This window comes from Mastigoproctus giganteus, chromosome 12 (genome assembly GCF_048544385.1).
Source record: "Mastigoproctus giganteus isolate SK-2022 chromosome 12, ASM4854438v1, whole genome shotgun sequence".
Lineage (NCBI taxonomy): Eukaryota > Metazoa > Arthropoda > Arachnida > Uropygi > Thelyphonidae > Mastigoproctus > Mastigoproctus giganteus.
This window is the reverse complement of record NC_143586.1, coordinates 52,804,046-52,822,712: the sequence shown is the minus strand read 5'-3', so window position 1 is coordinate 52,822,712 and position 18,667 is coordinate 52,804,046. Positions and strand designations below refer to the sequence as shown.

General features: G+C 35.3%; 1 protein-coding gene across 1 annotated transcript in view; it reads right to left on the bottom strand.

The window, feature by feature from the left end:
• Ars2 (arsenic resistance protein 2) overlaps window positions 1–18,667 on the bottom strand; it is a 308,719-nt gene that overhangs the window by 154,394 nt on the left and 135,658 nt on the right. The window contains exon 8 of the mRNA XM_090386894.1: window positions 14,281–14,329. Within this exon, the coding sequence (XP_090243020.1) occupies window positions 14,281–14,329 (49 nt within the window). The remainder of the gene's footprint in view (window positions 1–14,280; window positions 14,330–18,667) is intronic.

Sequence of the window (18,667 nt, the reverse complement as noted above, 5' to 3'; positions counted from 1 at the left end):
ATGATGCATTTGAAACAAAGCAACTACTGTGAACACAGGATGCTAAACTAGCAGCTTGGTAAATTTTAAAGCAGTTGTGCATGGATTTCCTGGAAGGAAAGAAGTTAATTACGAATCTTTGTTGTCAACTTTACTGCAATTTAATATGGGCTGCCAAATGTCTTTGAAAATTCGTTTTCTTCATTCCAGTCTCAGGTTTTCTCAAAATTTAGGGGATGTAAGTGATGAGCTTTAATCGGGACATATCCATGATTGGAAAACCAGTACCAAGGTCACTGGATACTGCTATGATTGGAGATTACTGCTGGTTTTTTAAGAGGAAAAGCATAATAGACTATTAAAAAATTCTCTGAGTGGCAAATGTTTCAAAAGAAATATACACCGATGAGCCAAAACATTATGACCAGCAAGTCGTTATGCAAATCGAAGCAACTGCACGTGAACTACGGTGTGTGTGCGGGTCGGTATAAAAAACACCTGATACTGAGCTCCGTTAATCAGTTTTACTCTTGTTCTTCAGGTGGGAAAGGCAGTGAACTTACGCGAGTTTGACAAAGGCCAAATTGTAATGGCCAGACGACTGGGTCAGAGCATGTCCAAAACAGCACAGCTGGTGAGATGCTCACGGTCAGCCGTGGTTAGTACCTACTGAAAGTGATTCGAGGAGGGAAAACTCACAAAGCACTGGCAAAGTGTTGGACGAACACAGCTCATCAATGCCACGTACCATCCGGGAGAGCGAAGGCTCTCCCGGATGGTACGTGGCAACAGAAGGGTGACTGTGGTGCAACTCGCCAATAATTGGAATGCTGGTGACGAAAGTAATGTGTCACAACACATCGAACTCTGCTGAAAATGGGGCTGCGTAGCCGAGGCCACTCTGAGTGCCCATGCTAACCACGGTTCACTGGCGACAGTGCCTACAATGGGCACGCGAGCATTGAAAAAACTGGACCTTGAGTGATTGCAAGAAGGTCGTCTGATCCGATGAATCACGTTTCCTGTTGCACCATGTGGATGGCCGGGTACGTGTGCATCATTTACCTGGGGAAGTGATGGCACCTGGATGCATCGTGGGATGAAAACAAGCTGGTGTGGCGGTGTAATGCTTTAGGCGATGTTCTGCTGGGATACCTTGGGTCCAGTCATCCATATGCTGGCACTCTGACATCTACCACCTACCTAAACATCATTGCTGAGCAGGTACACCCTTTCATGGAAACAGTGTTCCCCTCTGGCAGTGCTGTCTTTCAGCAGGATAATGCGCCATACCATACCACACCACCCGGATTGTTTGAGACTAATTCGCGAAACATGAGGAAGACTTCCAGGTATTGCCCTGGCCTTCAAATTCCCCAGACATCAATCTCATCGAGCATCTGTGGTTTGTGTTGGAACAGCAACTCTGATCTGCGGCGTCTCAACCACAGACCTTACAGGAGTTAAAGGATCTGCTGGTTAAGTGTTGGTACCGGATACTACAAGACACATTTAGAAATCTTGTAGCATCCGTGCCTCGCTGGGTACAAGCTGTTTTGGTTGCACGTGGAGGACCAACATCATATTAGACAGGTGGTCATAATATTTTGGCTCATCGGTGTAAGTAGTACATTATATGTTTGTTTAAAATTTGTTTTAAAACTTAATTAAAATTATGTTTTAAAATAAATAAGACTCATTTTTAAGTTAGAATATGTATTACTGTATGATATTTGAAACTGATTATTCATTAAATTATCAATATCAGTTAAAATTTCAATATATTTTTCAATGGAGATGTGAAAGAGACAATTTTGGTATTTTTAAAATGAGCAGATAATTTTCCTTTAGAATCTGCAAATTTTATTCTAGAGGCATGTTTTGTTTATTTTTATTTTATTTATTTATTTTTGGTCAGTGTGACACCTAACAGCTGGTGCATGAAGTGGAAGGTCATCAACATCCACACTTTGGGTGGGCCTGCTACTGAAGAGCATGTTGATGAATTAGCTGTTATTCATGGAAAGACAGCTAATTATAGCCTAGTGGTAAATGATGCATTTTTTTTTTTTTTAGGAATATCAGACTTAATTTTAATTAGCCATTCCAAATATGAAAACAAAATATGTTATACCTATATCCTTATAAAATTCAGTATGTACAATTGCTATAAACAAGATTTACTGAAGCAAGAGAGACTTTTTAGATGCACCTTTATAAACGTTGATCAAGACAAGAACTAGTTGTTCAATGTGTTTTGGATGGATGAAGCCCGCCCATTTTTTTGTTAATGGGAGAGAACATCCATAATTGCTAACTCTGGGCAAGAGACTACATCGACTCTAATAAAGGCAGGCAGCAAAGATAATGGTGTGGTTTTATGAATCATTTACCACTAGGCTATATATATATATACGTTTACAATAGTTCGATTTTCTTAAATACTGGTGTTTTTTTAACATATAGGTATTGGCGTTAATACATTACTGGTCTTTAAGCTAGCCTTTTCTCGGTTATCTTAAATTCACATGGCCTATACATTTAGGATTTAGAAACTTATTGCGTATTGCTAAAGAAATTTTCATGATAATTACTGATGAAAAATTTTTTATGTATCTGTAGCAATAGGTAATTATCAATACTATTTTATAACTATATAATAATATTTATACATTTTTGCTTTACATCACGTGGCCGTCAATCCCCTACTTCATCGGGGGCTTTGAGTGGATTAACAGCCCATTCGATGTAATGCTTTTATACTTACTCGTTTCTGTTTGTATCTATCACAGCTTTGCTATTTTATTTATATTAATTTTCTTAATTATTGTTAGCTCAACTAGTATTAATTATTAATTAGTTAATTTTTTACATTCTCTTCAGCAACTGTGATAGAATACACAAAATCCAACGGGTAAGCATTTTATATTGTTATACTACAACTACTTACTTAATGTGGTCCAGTGTAGGTGGTAGAGTCGAAAAAGGGAATTTCACGCTTTTAATTTGTTTTTATGTATGGTTATTTTTATGGCGTAGTCGTATTAGCATTTCACTGTGTGCTGATGTCGCATTGGCCGAAGTCCCCGATTTTCAAGCCAATGCCTATTATGGTGGTTTGTTGTTGGTTCGATGAAATTATGTTAAATTTCTGTAGTTTGTGTTAACTGTGGATTAAATTCCTTTATTTACATGTGTATTTACATTAATTTTTACATTTGTTTTATGCCTTACCTCGGCCTGTGCCGGTACCACTTTTCCAAGGCATAAAAGCACGTGTATGTCCAGAGGCAAAGCTATATACATATATACAGCCTCTTACTATGGGGGTTTTTTTGTTGGGGGGGTTTCAATTTCGTCAATAGGTTGTAGTGCAGTCAGGCGACGAGCCTCGCCTGAGTGCAGTAAACCTTATAATCATGGGGATACTCTTCTGAGTAATTACTATTTTATTTTTAGATGGTTTTTGATGAAAGTATGCGGGTCTTCATTGGGGTGGTGTTTTTTAATATTAGTGTATATGGCAGTTTTTATATGATATCTACTGTATTGTTTGGGAATTTTATTTATATTCAGTGTTCTGATGAGTTTTTGTATTGCTATCTTTCCGCTATTTATATTGCTGCATATTTTTAATAGTCTGTTTGTTTGGTTTCTTATGGTATTCCCGTGTATATGTTTTGCTATGTTACTATCCCGGTGTGTAAGTTTTATTGTTTCGAAATTAAAATGGTCTCTTTTGTCATAGTGTTGTGTATCTATTTTGTCTGTGTTGATGGCAATTTCGCTGTCTAGGTAGACAGCTTTTTGGTTATTATCTGGATTTGTGCATTCAATTTTTAGGTCTGTAGGGTAAGTGTTCTTTGCTACATTTATAAAGTTGTCATGGTTGATCACGAGTACGTCATCTATGTATCTGTAGAATTTTATTTTGTTGGTAATTTTACTTTCATAATAGTGCAGGTAGAGGTTAGCCATGGCACATGAACTGCTGGAGCCCATAGCTATCCCCCTGCTTTGTATATATGTTCTGCCCCCCATTAGAATGTAATTGCCTTTAACACTGATTTTTGTGAGGTCATTCCAGTATTGTTTTTTGCATTGCAGTATGTTTTGATAGTTTTGGTAATATATCTGTAGTACTTCTATTAGGTTGTTGTGTGCTATACTTGTAAAGAGGTTTTTGAAGTCATATGTGTTTATACTTTTTATATGATTGTTTTGTTTTTTAAGGTCGTCCAAATATTTTTTTTATATTCCAAATTTTATATATACTTTGTATATATAAAAATTATGCATTTTTTTTTTTTTTTTTTAAGGAATATCAGCTTGTAAACCTATACAGCCATAGGTCAGCACTGTGTCAGCCTTTCAGAATGCTGTCATATTTATCCTTGAGAAAAGGAATGCAGTCAGCATCATAAATTCTTGTACGACAGTGTATCCCATCAACCTTTGCTTAGGCTCAGACAATCTATTTGGCAAGTGTTGACCACATGAATAGACCCTAGATCCTCAGACTTGACACTATTTAGTTATAAGGCTACCTCAAGTCAGAAATAATCTGACATCTTTGTCATGGTTGAAAGATGCCATGTGTGCTAATAAGTTGCAGAAATTCCAACAGATATGCTAGTTTCTACTAACCATATCTGCTGGAATTACATGAGCAGAGTATATCATTTATACTTAACTAGGATGTTGGGGGTGGACAAATTAAGCAATTTCTGCTGTAAATTTGCTATTCATCATACACCCCATTAACATCACTGTGTTCCTTCTGATGCTATTTAGAACTAAACAGAGTTCCAAGTCCACAAAAAATCCCATAACTTGTAGTGTATTACTATTTGTAGAAGAATAAGAGAAATTTACCTCAGTATGATAAGTAGAACACTTCCACATAATACTCTCCAGAAATTAAAACGAATAAAAGATTAATGCAAAATGATTAGTTAAAAAATCAATTGAACACAATTCAAAAAACAATTAAAAAATAATTAATTAAAAAATCAATTAAAGTTAAATGTAAATTTTGAAAAAAGATTTTCCTTCCTGAAGTAGACTGTGTGTGCTGATCACAGGAATGGAAATTATGGGGTGTGTGAGACTGAACCTTAAATAGAGAGATTTGTCCTCATGCATGCAAGTGAAACACCGTGATTATTTGTCTTCGTGCATGCACACAAAAGACCATGAATTGGAGATTAGATATGGACAACGAACATTAATAGAATTCTCACGTAATTTGACATTTTCTGCAATTAATAGTCTCATAAATTAAATTACATGAGAATTTTATTAATGTTTGTCATCCACATCTAATTATCGATTCGTGGTCTTTTGCATGCATGTGTGAAGATAAATAATCGTGGCGTTTCACACGCATGCATGAGCACAAATATTGATATCAATGTAGAACGTATCGAGCACCATAGTTCTGTTATATACTAACAAATTCATAGTGTATTACTGTAAATACTGTTCCTTATTGACCAGTAGTTCTCCAGTAATCAATTTTTAATTTTTTGACAGTCTTTTGGAACACTCTATATATAAGTTCGGTTAAATCATAAAGAAGCTGGAACTGTTATTTTATAAATATTTTTTAATAAATTTTCATCATGTACATTTCACATACATCTCAACAAGTGGAAATAAGCCTAAAAAATTTTCAGAAAAGTCACATTATCTCCAATCCACAGAAATTTTATTCATCTGACTCTAATGAATCCTTCATGATTAATTATTTTATTAATCAATCAAATTAATAAAGGACTGAATATTCAACTTGAAAACATGCACAGGATAGGGGGAAAAGGGGGGATGATATATATATTATAGCAGACTACAGTCTGGCTCAAGTAAGGTGGCAAAAAAAGTTAGGAATAAACTAGAAACCTTCAATGAAATGGTTTAACCACCCAGACTGGTCAAATGGATGAAGTAGTTAACTAATCCTGCATCCCAAAATTGGGTAATTTTTCTTGGTATATAGCTCTCAACTTTTGAGTTTCAAAACAATGGAAATCACGCATTTGTAAGCAGGAGGAAAACAGGAGTTTTTTTTTGTAAAAAATAGTACTTCCCTAAAAACAAGAGGAAACAGATCGAGAAAATGAAGAATTTTTTTTTAAAGTTCACATTTCACTAAAAATTTAATTTAACTGGCAAAACACACATTTTGAATCTAGGAAAATTTACCGCCAGCAATTGACCGTCACGTCAGTTCATTGCATTTTACTGTCTAGAAGCAATGAGATGTGTTTGGTCAAATCATAAAAAGTTATTTTTTATTTAAGTTTCTACCTTAAGCTATGATTAGCATATTTTTTGGAATTCTATGAACTGTGAGGGAATAGTAGGGAAATAAAAAAAACGCATGTATGGAAATATGTAATTTAATAGGTAGATTATGTATTTTAATAGTTACATGTATCACAAAAATAGTAAAAAATCCATTATTTGAACAATATAACAATTGGTTAATTTTAAAATAAACTAATTATAACATTAGGCATGTCATAGTACTGCAAAAATTCAAAACGAATGTTTGTGCAATCTTCAGAATCAGTCACGGGATAATTAATTACTAAGAAACTGTAATATTTACAACACAGTATGTAAATTATTAATAAGAAATATTATGCACTATACCTCTTAGATAATCAACAATATCACCCCGTTCATCGTATGCACTAACAAGCCTTTTAATTTGTTCATCACAATCGCGATACTTCTTTTTTTTTGTTGCTCGGATCACTTCCACTTAAATATTGTTCAATGCACATTTCGTTAATACTTTGTTCTTTTTTAGTGCAATCGATAAATTTCCAAATGTTGGGATGATAAGCAGCGACTTGTTCCTCAAATCTTCTATGCTACCCTTCAAACAGAATTATTTGTTCTTGGTAATACTTCAAGAACAGCTGGTGTACATTCCACATTTCACGGGAATACTTTGGTGGTCGACAAAGATGTCGTCTGGTTGAGCGTCCAATCCATGTATCCTCAAAATAATCAACAACTTCTTGCAGTTCTGGAGGAAAAACACCATTTTCACACAAATGTTAAAAAATGACCATCACAATTGGAGTGGGCACAAATGCAATTGCTGCCAAAATTTGCATATTTAAAGCAAAATTAGCATCAGTTTCATTACGTTGTTTCAATCCATTATTCTGAATGGAACGAAAAATACATTGTGAAAAGTGGAAAAAACAACCCCGTTGTGAAGCATCAGGAAAAACTCTTCTGGCCATCATCGCCGTCTGAAATCTACAGTTATTGATTGCGGGGACATAGCCGGTTCCAATACTTTCAGCTGCTGTAGTAGAGATAAGTATATTTCCTCAGATTTAGGCAATAATGCATAAACTAATGGAAGCGATATTTTGTCCTTGAATCCATGTGTCGTATGCAGCTGATAAAAAAGTAAGGGAACAGTTTTGAAAGTCCCGTTGGCATACCAGTGTTCACTTCGCGCTAACAACTGCAAATTTATTTTCGTACTGAAAATTAACATACGATTGTCCTCAGGTCCAGAATAAAATTGTAGAAACAATTCTCCATTGCATGATGTTTTATATTCTTCTATGTCTCTACAATGCGTTGGAAGAACTGGGCCATCAAAATTTCGATTTCTTATATTTCGCATCGTTCGTTTCATTGTATCTACACTTGGAAGCTTAGGGGCTACTGCTTGGCTACAGATTCTCGAAATATTTGAAATAATAGTATGAGGCATATTATTTGTTGTTTCTGCATAAGTTCGAATGGTATCAAGAAGTTGTGCTGCCTCAACTCCTGCTATGTCTCAACAATGATTGTGCTCCTTCCATGTTTTAATGATGGTGTTATGTACCGTAGTAACTTGAGCGGCACATTTGGTTTTTCGGTAATTTTGACACTTTGAATGAATTTTTGTTTCATTTTGCCTGTCTTTATAAAACAAATGTCCACTAAAGCACAATTTCGGGTTTCCTTTTTCTGATTTCAAAAATTCCACCGACATGATGTGTTCACAAACTCAAAAGGATGAAAATAAACTCAAAATAAGAAAATGTTGTGATTGTAAGAGATTATAAATATATAAGTACCTCCCTAATCGGCATGCCCTACCCCAACTCCCCTAAATCATGCTACTTAAGTTAAAAATAAATTGCCTGGCGATATTTGTAGGCTATAAATTGTTTATGCGATAAACTGACGTGGCGGTTAACTGCTAGCAATTAATTGCTGGCGGTGAATAGCGGGCGATAAACTTTCCTAGACTTAGTCTAGGAAAGTTTATTGCCGAAAGTTTAAGAAAATTTTAGTTTATAAACAATTTATAGCCTACAAATGATCGCTAGCATATTTTATTGCCAGGCAATACATATAATTTATATAAATTTATTGATCATTTTAAATTGAAAATAAGGCTTTTCTATAGGTGTTATTTAAGAATTAAGTGCAGTTAAAAATGGAAGTTATATGCTAGGTATACATTTCCTAAAAATACATACCATTGCAGGTGCTTTAATTTAATTGCCTGTTATTTTCCAAAATTAATTTTGGAAACATAAGTGGGTACCTACCTAATTCCAAAATTGGAATTAGGTAGGTACCCACTTAATTCCTTTAACTTAAGTAGCATGTTTTAGGGGAATGGGGGTAGGGCATGCCGATTAGGGAGGTACTTATATATTTATAATCTCTTACAATCACAACATTTTCTTATTTTGAGTTTATTTTTCATCCTTTTGAGTTTGTGAATGCATCATGTTGGTGGAATTTTTGAAATCAGAAAAAGGAAACCCGAAATTGTGCTTTAGTGGACATTTGTTTTATAAAGACAGGCAAAATGAAACAAAAAATTCATTCAAAGTGTCAAAATTACCGAAAAACCAAATGTGCCACTCGAGTTACTACGGTAGATAACACCATCGTTAAAACATGGTAGGAGCACAATCATTGTGGAGACTCAGCAGGAGTTGAGGCAACTTCTTGATACCATTCGAACTTATGCAGAAACAACAAATAATATGCCTCATAGTATTATTTCAAATGTTTCGAGAATCTGTAGCCAAGCAGTAGCCCCTAAGCTTCCAAGTGTAGATACAATGAAACGAATGATGCGAAATATAAGAAATCGAAATTTTGATGGCCCAGTTCTTCCAAAGCATCGTAGAGACATAGTTTTTACAGAAGAATATAAACATCATGCAATGGAGAATTGTTTCTACAATTTGATTCTGGACCTGAGGACAATCGTATGTTAATTTTCAGTACGAAAATAAATTTGCAGTTGTTAGCGCGAAGTGAACACTGGTATGCCAATGGGACTTTCAAAACTGTTCCCTTACTTTTTTATCAGCTGCATACGACACATGGATTCAAGGACAAAATATCGCTTCCATTAGTTTATGCATTATTGCCTAACAAGTCTGAGGAAACATATGTATCTCTACTACAGCAGCTGAAAGTATTGGAACTGACTATGTCGCCGCATTCAATAACTATAGATTTTGAGACGGCGATGATGGCCAGAAGAGTTTTCCCTGACGCTTCGCAACGGGATTGTTTTTTCCACTTTTCACAATGTATTTTTTGTTCCATTCAGAATAATGGATTGAAACAACGTTATGAAACTGATGCTAATTTTGCTTTAAATATGCGAATTTTGGCAGCAATTGCATTTGTGCCCATTCCACAATTGTGGTAGTTTTTTAACATTTGTGTGAAAATGGTGTTTTTCCTCCAGAATCACAAGAAGTTGTCGATTATTTTGAGGATACATGGATTGGACTCCCAACCAGACATCTTCATCGACCACCAAAGTATTCCCATGAAATGTGGAACGTACACCAGCTTGTTCTTGAAGGATTACCAAGAACAAATAATTCTGTTTGAAGGGTGGCATAGAAGATTTGAGGAACAAGTCGCTGCTTATCATCCCAACATTTGGAAATTTATCGATTGCATTAAAAAAGAACAAAGTATTAACGAAATGCGCATTGAACAATATTTAAGTGGAAGTGATCCGAGCAACAAAAAAAAACAAGAAGTATCGCGATTGTGATGAACAAATTAAAAGGCTTGTTAGTGCATACGATGAACGGGGTGATATTGTTGATTATCTAAGAGGTATAGTGCATAATATTTCTTATTAATAATTTACATACTGTGTTGTAAATATTACAGTTTCTTAGTAATTAATTATCCCGTGACTGATTCTGAAAATTGCATAAACATTCATTTTGAATTTTTGCAGTACTATGACATGCCTAATGTTATAATTAGTTTATTTTGAAATTAACCAATTGTTATATTGTTCAAATAATGGATTTTTTACTATTTTTGTGATACATGTAACTATTAAAATACATAATCTACCTATTAAATTACATATTTCCATACATGTGTTTTTTTATTTCCCTACTATTCCCTCACAGTTCATAGAATTCCAAAAAATATGCTAATCTTAGCTTAAGGCAGAAACTTAAATAAAAAATAACTTTTTATGATTTGACCAAACACATCATTGCTTCTAGATGATAAAATGCGATAAACTGACGCGCCGGTAAATTTTCCGAACCCCACACATTTTATATTAAAATCCAACAACAGAATTCTTTACCCAGCTTTCACAAATTAGCTTACATAACATTTTTTAAGCTGTGAATTTCTATTTTGGTATTCTACTAAATATCAAATGATTTTGATTGCTTCAAGAGGGCAAACTTTGCCATCATCAGAAATGTTGAGTGAAAGTTTTTTTTCATAACAATGGCTCTGCTGTCTAGACTTGACTGTTTTTCCAAAGATTTACCAGAAAGAGAAGATCTGAACTCTTGTTTCTCTAACCTGACTGAATATTCTCTCACACTCAGCTAGGACACTTTGTAATATTTAAAAGTTCCTTGTGCACTTATCAGTACACAAAACAAGGACCATATACATCAATTCTTCTTTCATAATAGCATCAGTAGGTTCTCACATTGAAACTAACAGAACTGATGCTGCAAAACATCTATTGCCTCATGTATTTTTTTATCCTTAACAACACCAAGAAATATTGGAACCTTGTCCAAAAGAAAAAAAAAAAGTTTTTGCAAAAAAGATGGATAAAATCTGTCATGAAGTATATTATTACAGTGAGATGGAGAGGGGTCAAATTGAGCAAAAAGACGGATTCTTCATGATAAATCCAGAGAATTGGCAGCTATGTTGTTGGCCACTGAATAAAAGTAAATAATATTAGTAAAATCAGAGTGACGGAAAAAATTTAATAAACAACACTAACAAGAAAGTGAAGAATGTGGAGTGATGTTTTACTAAGCACTTACATTCAGACATCAACCCTGATACATCAATTTTTAAGGATTAATGTTGATAAAATTCATACTGACAAATTTTTGACAAAGCAAATGATAACACATTCTAGAAAGGATTGGCAAACATTAAGGAAATCTTAAAAGAGTAGGAGTGTGTTACAGGCCTACTGACTCTGATAAGTACAACAAACAATTGTGCAGAAAAATAGTGGGCCAGTAAATCAGAATGCCTTGTAATGGACGATTTGAACTTTCCAGATATTGACTGGAACTTGTGGGTTAGTCACTCATATGCTAGCAAGATTTTGGTGGATTTATTGGAGGATTGTTTTCTACAGCAACATGTTCGAGGGGTAACCAGAGGGAGTAATACGCTTCATCTGATTATCAGCAGTGATTCTTCATGTGTTAAGAATCTGTAGATAAAGGAACCATTAGGTGGTAGTGATCACAGTGTACTAATGTGGGATTTACTTAAAGATGTAACTACCATCAGGCGTAAGGGGAAGGGTTTTTGTGGTCTCAGACAGTTTATAAATTCTATACAGTGGGATCAACTGATGATGTTAAGAACAGTGAATTCTAAATGGGAAGCCTTCAAGGAATTAATCTTGGAAGTTACTAGGCTTTTCACACCAACTAAGAAATACTGGTCAAGATTTAGACCTAAATGGACGTCATATGAACTAATGAGGCATGTGGCAGAGAAGAAAAATGTGTGGGATGCATATAAATTATAAGGTGACACAGAAGCCTATGGCAGATATAAGCTAGTCTGTAATCAAGTCACAAAGGAGATTAGGCAAGTGAAGGCTGATTACGAGAAATCCTTGGCAAAAGATGCAAACAACAAAGACTTTCTTTACTTAATGAAACTCTAGAAGGAAGGGGATGAATCAGATTGGTCCACTTGATGTTGGTGGTTTGACTGTTGATGATCCTGCTCAGATAGCTGACAAACTGAATGAGTATTTTGCATCTATGTTCACACATGAATTCTGTAAGGAAGGGGTGGACAGAAGCTTACTAAACTCTGACAGGGAGCTAAATGGTTTTGTAATAACGGAGAGCAAAGTGGAGGAAAAATTGTTGAAGTTAAACATAAAAAAGGCACCTGGGGCAGATGGAATCTATCCAGTTATAATGAAGGAGGCAGCAAGGGAAATAAGCAAACCCTTAGCCATAATAATGCGAGCATCTTTAGAGTCAGGGAAGGTGCCCATGGACTGAAGATGTGCAAATGTATCCCCAGTTCACAAAGGGGGTTCAAAGGATGACGCAAATAATTATAGACCTGTTAGTTTAACTTCTGCTCCGGGGAAAATAATGGAGTCACTGGTTAAAGAAGTAACACAGGATCACCTAGACAAGACTGCAGTAATAGTTCAGACAAAGCACAGGTTTGTCAAGGGGAAGTGTTGTCTGACCAATTTGATTTGATACTTTGATCTGGTAACAAAGGAACTGGATGCAAAAATAATTTTGATAACATATACCTTCGATTTCAGGAAAGTTTTTGATGATGTTGCACATGGAAGACTGCTGTACAAATTGGAGCAGTATGGCATTAAGGGCAAGTTGCTGCAATTGATAAAGGGATGGTTGAATGGGAGACAGCAGAAAGTGGTAATAAATGGACACTGCTCTATGTGGACTAATGTTATTAGTGAAGTCCCATAGGGTTCGGTCTGGGCCCATTGTTGTTTTGTGTATTTATCAATGATATCGTGAAGGTATATCAGGCTTAACGTCCAAGTTTGCAGATGATACAAATGTTGGCAGGGTTAATGATAGTAAAGACAGTATGCAATTGGAGCAGGATCTAGAAAAGTTAGGCAGATGGGCTGAGAAGTGGCAACTGAAGTTTAATATTGACAAATGCAAAGTACTGCATATGGGTGGCAGTAACCCAAGAGAAACATACCAACTGTGTTGTACTACAATTAGGAAGGTGGGGAATAAAGACCTGGGCGTAATTGTGCAGTCAGATATGAAGTTTTCCGGACAGTGCAGATGGGCTGTCAGAGCAGGTCATGGAGTTTTGTCAGTGATATATAGGAATTTTGCTAGCAGAGACAAGGAGGTGATTATACCTTTGTATAAGGCAATGATCAGGCCACACCTTGAGTACTGTATACAGGTCTGGAGGCCTCATTTTAGGAAGGATGTAGAGTTGCTAGAATGAGTATAGAGAAGAGCAATAAGATTAGTGAGAGGAACAAAGGGGTTCTCTGACCAAGAGAGGCTTAAATTCCGCAAGTTACAACATCTGGAGACTAGGCACCTGTGAGGTGATCTGATTGAGGTGTACAAGACCTTAAATGGTTTGAGTAGGCTCAATGCTGATGGGATACTTCCGCTTGCTCAGATTAAGAACCTGAGGGAGCATAGATTCAAAGTGAGGAAAGACAGTTGCAGAATAGATGTGCGGAAGTTTGCCTTTAGCCAGTGGGTAGCTGATTGCTGGAACAGACTTCCATTTGTTGTTGTTGTTGTGGAAGTTAGCTTAAATAAGTTGAAGGCTAAATTAGAAAAACATTTGGAATGACTGGATGGCTGAAATGGGAAAGTTTTTATTATTTTTTTTTTTGCTGATGCTCTATAAGCTTGCTTTCTTACATCATATGCATCAACTAATGCTAATGATAAAAAGTGTGGCATTGCTCCTATCATTTAAGCCTTAACTTTGGAAGGCAAGTAAGTAACAACAAAGCAAAGAGAGAGATTGTCCAACCATCAACTGAACTAAGTTCAACTGACAGAAGTGGAAAGGTCATTCATCACATGTTGACTCAGTATTTCCTGTTTTAAACTGTTACGCTATCAAAAGAATTGGATTTGTTCCTTGGTTGGGAAGTAAGCCAAATTAACTAAATTCTGTGTAAATTTCTGGAATACCACATCACCATACCTACTGGCATGCTAGGATTTATTGTTAAAATATTAAGTTTCATTAAATTTGAATTTTATACAATATTCTAACCTCTGTTGTATCTTTTGGTTCTTCATTAATTTCTTTCTTCTCTTCCTCCCTGTAAAATTAAATAAAAACAATAATCCAATAGTGAATCTATAGAAAGTAAACACTGCATTACATCCCAGGCATGTTGATTTTTACCCTTAAATGAACTGAAATTTTCCACTTTCCTGTGATTAACATAAGTGAAAACAAAATAAATAATCCAATATAAAAGATTCTTTGGCTGCACATACCTCACACATAATATTCAATCAACTTTTTGCAATGTAATTTTCTAATGTACATTATTTATTTCCTTCTGGATTTTATAAAAATTGAAATGTGCAACACATATTTCAGGTATCTGTAATTATTAGTATGAAAAAATAGTAATTATTCTTTACATTTAGTGAAGTACTCTATTCACCTAAATATAAGCTACATTCCCAAAATTATGAGGCCTTGATATGAAAAAGAAATATTTTAAATGTTTACAAAATTTTTGACATAATATGCATATGCACTAATCCCACAAAACTAATCCCACTTTGACTTCAAGTTCACGCTTATTATGAAATCTATAAATGTAGAATACTAATACTTACATAAAATACTTGAAAAATTTATTTATTTGGAGGTAAGGGACTATGAATGCCTGTTCTCGTGGCTACTAACTCTGAGTATGCTGAAATAAGAATCTCTAGAAATACAGACCTCTCAATACTGTTACACTTGAACATTACATTATCATTAAAAAATCACAGTAAGCAAGTTCAACATTGTTCCATGTGGCAATATGCAATAATCTTATTGTATATTGCCCCCTAAACTTAATAAGCTCAGTCTTATTAAGTTTAGGGGACATGGAATTTTAAAGTTGTTTACTACTTGAATTATCTACTGGATGGTTATGTCTTTTTGTGCTATGTTTCGGAGACCAAATTCAACATTTATAATTAACTGTTCCTTGGGGAATGTATTTGGAGGTAAACTGTAATTTAATCTCTTTGATAGGAGTGAGACAAATAGTTTTGAGTCAAATTAAATGAAGAGAGTTTGGTTACATGTGGATGGTCAGGCATAGACTGGTATTCATAATTGATGCTATGCAAGTCTCCAAATTTTTGAGATATTGCATTTAGTTTGTTGTGATGTCGGTTCCCTAAGATATATCTGATCCCTGGTAGTTTATGTAGATGCTCCATGACAGCAAATAATCTCTCATATATAATTTAACAATTCATTTTAGTTTTAAGCATACTATCCTGTGATCACGACTAAGGTTGAAAAGTCCTGTCCACTTAAGGAAAGTAAATAAGGTTTTAGAACTTTAAGATTTTCGGAAGTTATTTTTAATTTATAGACACAATGTCTTCTCCCGCTCATTATCGTTCGTTGGAGGGCTGATGTATTTTGGTGACGGATTTAGAACTCTCGGACTACAGCCACCAGGTGCATTGGATTGCTAATGGGTTCCTCCGGGGGTAATAGTCATTTCGTTATTTTAATATTCGTTTAAATTCAAGGAGAGTGTTAGTGAAGAAACGTTCTACATGCATATATTGAGGTAATTCCTCTCTTTATTTTTAAAATAAATCTAATGAGTACACCATTGTAAAAAAAGTATGTACAATTTTAAAGTGTTGTGCGAAGATTTCCTCTGGTACACTTTATTATCTAGAATGTTGCTGTACAACATCCAGCAGTATGCTAACATATATTCATTCCAGAATAGCTTGGTAGCAACTTTCAACTGACTTAATGTTGATGGAATCATTTCCCCTGACCGTCATCACTGTGTCAAAGTTTTCAGGAAAGAAGTCTCAGCAACATACAAAGACAAGAAGCCTGTGGATATCCAAAAAAAAATTTCAACAAAGCCATTTGAAAGAATGCCATACTTTTAGTTCTAATATACTGAGACATTTTCAAATGCTTTCATCCTGCAGAAGCTCTGATTTGAGGACCCACAGAGATGTCCCCTTTCACTGCATTGATCTTTGGAAATTCCTCAACTAAGTATTGAAATCCTCCTGAATTCGTCTTATCCATCACTTTCACAAAACTTTGGGCAAGTTTAATATGAAAATGTGAAAAAAATTTCTTTGATGGATCCACTAATGGAACATACTGCACACTACTCATTCCTAGCACTCTTATGTGCTTCTTTGTGGCTAGTCACATTGGATTTACATCCCATGTGACTAGCCACAAAGACGCACATAGACATATTTTGCAAATCCTCCTTCCATGGTCATTAACACACCAATGACTCCAAGGTCACTGCAGATATTTCACTGAGGAGTTCTGTAATGAATTGCTTTGAGTAGTGCCTTCATTTTAATAGTGTCCCCTTTAGGTGAACAGAGTGAGTAATGCAAATCGATGGCTTTAAGTTCCTATTATGCAAGAGAACAGCTTCTAAGCTGTGAGGAGTCAATAAAGAGGCACCATTCACATGTAATGTGTACTGACAATTCCCCAAAACTCCATTGATATCATGGCAGCAGCAGACCAGACTGTTTACTGTAAAAGGATGTTGCCAAAACTTGCCTCTTTTTCTATAGTAAAACACTAAAATTTTTCTTAACTAAGTGTTTCTACTTTAGTCTCAAGGCAAGAAGTTCACTTTTATCTCTGAAGAGGGCCAGATCTCTAACGAGTTCATTCACTTCATATTGGGTAAACTGCTCTGGCTCAATGTCTCTTTGTCATATGAGTACTCAGGATTGGCTAAAGTTCTCAAAATTTTGCCAATTGCACCTTCATCACATTTTATTTTGTCTTCTAAAGAATTAAGTCCATGCAACGGAGGCAGTAGAACTGGCACACTGTCATCACAAGAGATCGAACTTATCACTCTTGTGCTTATTCTATGCTAGGACCTTAGTAACATTTGCATTACAAGAGGAAAAATTACCATCATGATCTTTTGGTTCTTTCCATGTCATGGGTATTGCAAACAGCATTGACATTAGCTTTTTCTTTTGTTCAATCAATCACCTTCAATGCCATTTGAAAGACAGTACAATAAGGTAGTGCCCACACTTCATTTTGTTAACTTAGAAAACAGCACTAACTCATAAATTTTCTAAATATCCATCATGATTGCATAGCACTGCAATTCTGTCAGGAACAAGCTACACACACACAGCAGAATTTGTATTTACATTTTTGAGGCACGAAGTGCTTCAGTAATTCAACAGATCCTACCTGAAATGATTTACAAAAAAATTACAGGAAAGAAGGTAAGGTTATGCTCTTAATTAAGAAGCATATTAAATCTAAGATGGTGCATCCAGACAATATGGTTGGCCAGTGCAATGTTGAGTCAGGTGTGATATAAGCACTGGAAAAACAAAACTGAGAGGAGTTATTGGCCTAATGACAGTGATAAATATACCGAACAGCTATATATTAAGGAAAATAGAATGGGCCATCAAATTAGAATGTCTCATAATGCAGGATTTTAACTTTCCAGATGTTGACTGGAATTTGTCGCTTGGTCACTCATTCACTAGTAAGACTTTTGTGGATTTCTTGGATGACTGTTTTCTATGGCAGCATGTTAGAGAAGCATATGGTTATCAGCAGTGATTCTTCATACATTAAGAATCTGCAGGTAAAAGGCCCACTGGATAGCAGTGATCACAGTGTACTGATGTAGAATTTAGTTAGACATAACTATTGTCAAGGGTAAAGGGAAGGCTTTTGTAAGAGGGACTACATTGGTCTCGGCCAGTTTTTAAATTCTATGCAGTGGGACCAACTGATGATGTTACCAACAGCAAATTCTAAATGGGAAGCATTCAGGGAAATAATCATAGAAGCTACTAGGCTTTTCATACCAACTAAGAAATGCTGTTCAATACATAAACCTAAATGGATATCAATGAACAGATGAGACTTGTGGCAGAGAAGAAAAATGCGTGGGATGCATATAAATTATCAGGTAATACAGAAGCCTGTGATAGATATAAACTGGTACAGTAATAAAGTCACAAAGGAGGTTAGGCAAGCTAAGGCAGATTACAAGTCTCTGACAAAGAATGCAAAAAACAGCAGCAGCAAAGACTTTTATGCTCATATTAACTGTAGAAAGAAGGGATTGAATCACATTGAGTCACATGATGTCAATGGTTTAATTGTTGATAACCCTGCACAGGTTGCTGACACACTCTAATGGGAGCTAAATGACTTTGTGATAACTGAAGGGAAAGTGGAAGAGAAATTGTTGAAGCTAAATGTAAAAAAGGTGCCTGGGGTGGATGTGATCTATTAAATTATATTAAGGGAGGTAGAAAGGAGATAAGCAAACCCTTAGCCATAATTATGGAGCACACTTCGATTCATGGAAGGTACCTATGAACAGATGTCCAAATGTATTCCCAAATCAGAAAGGGGTATCAAA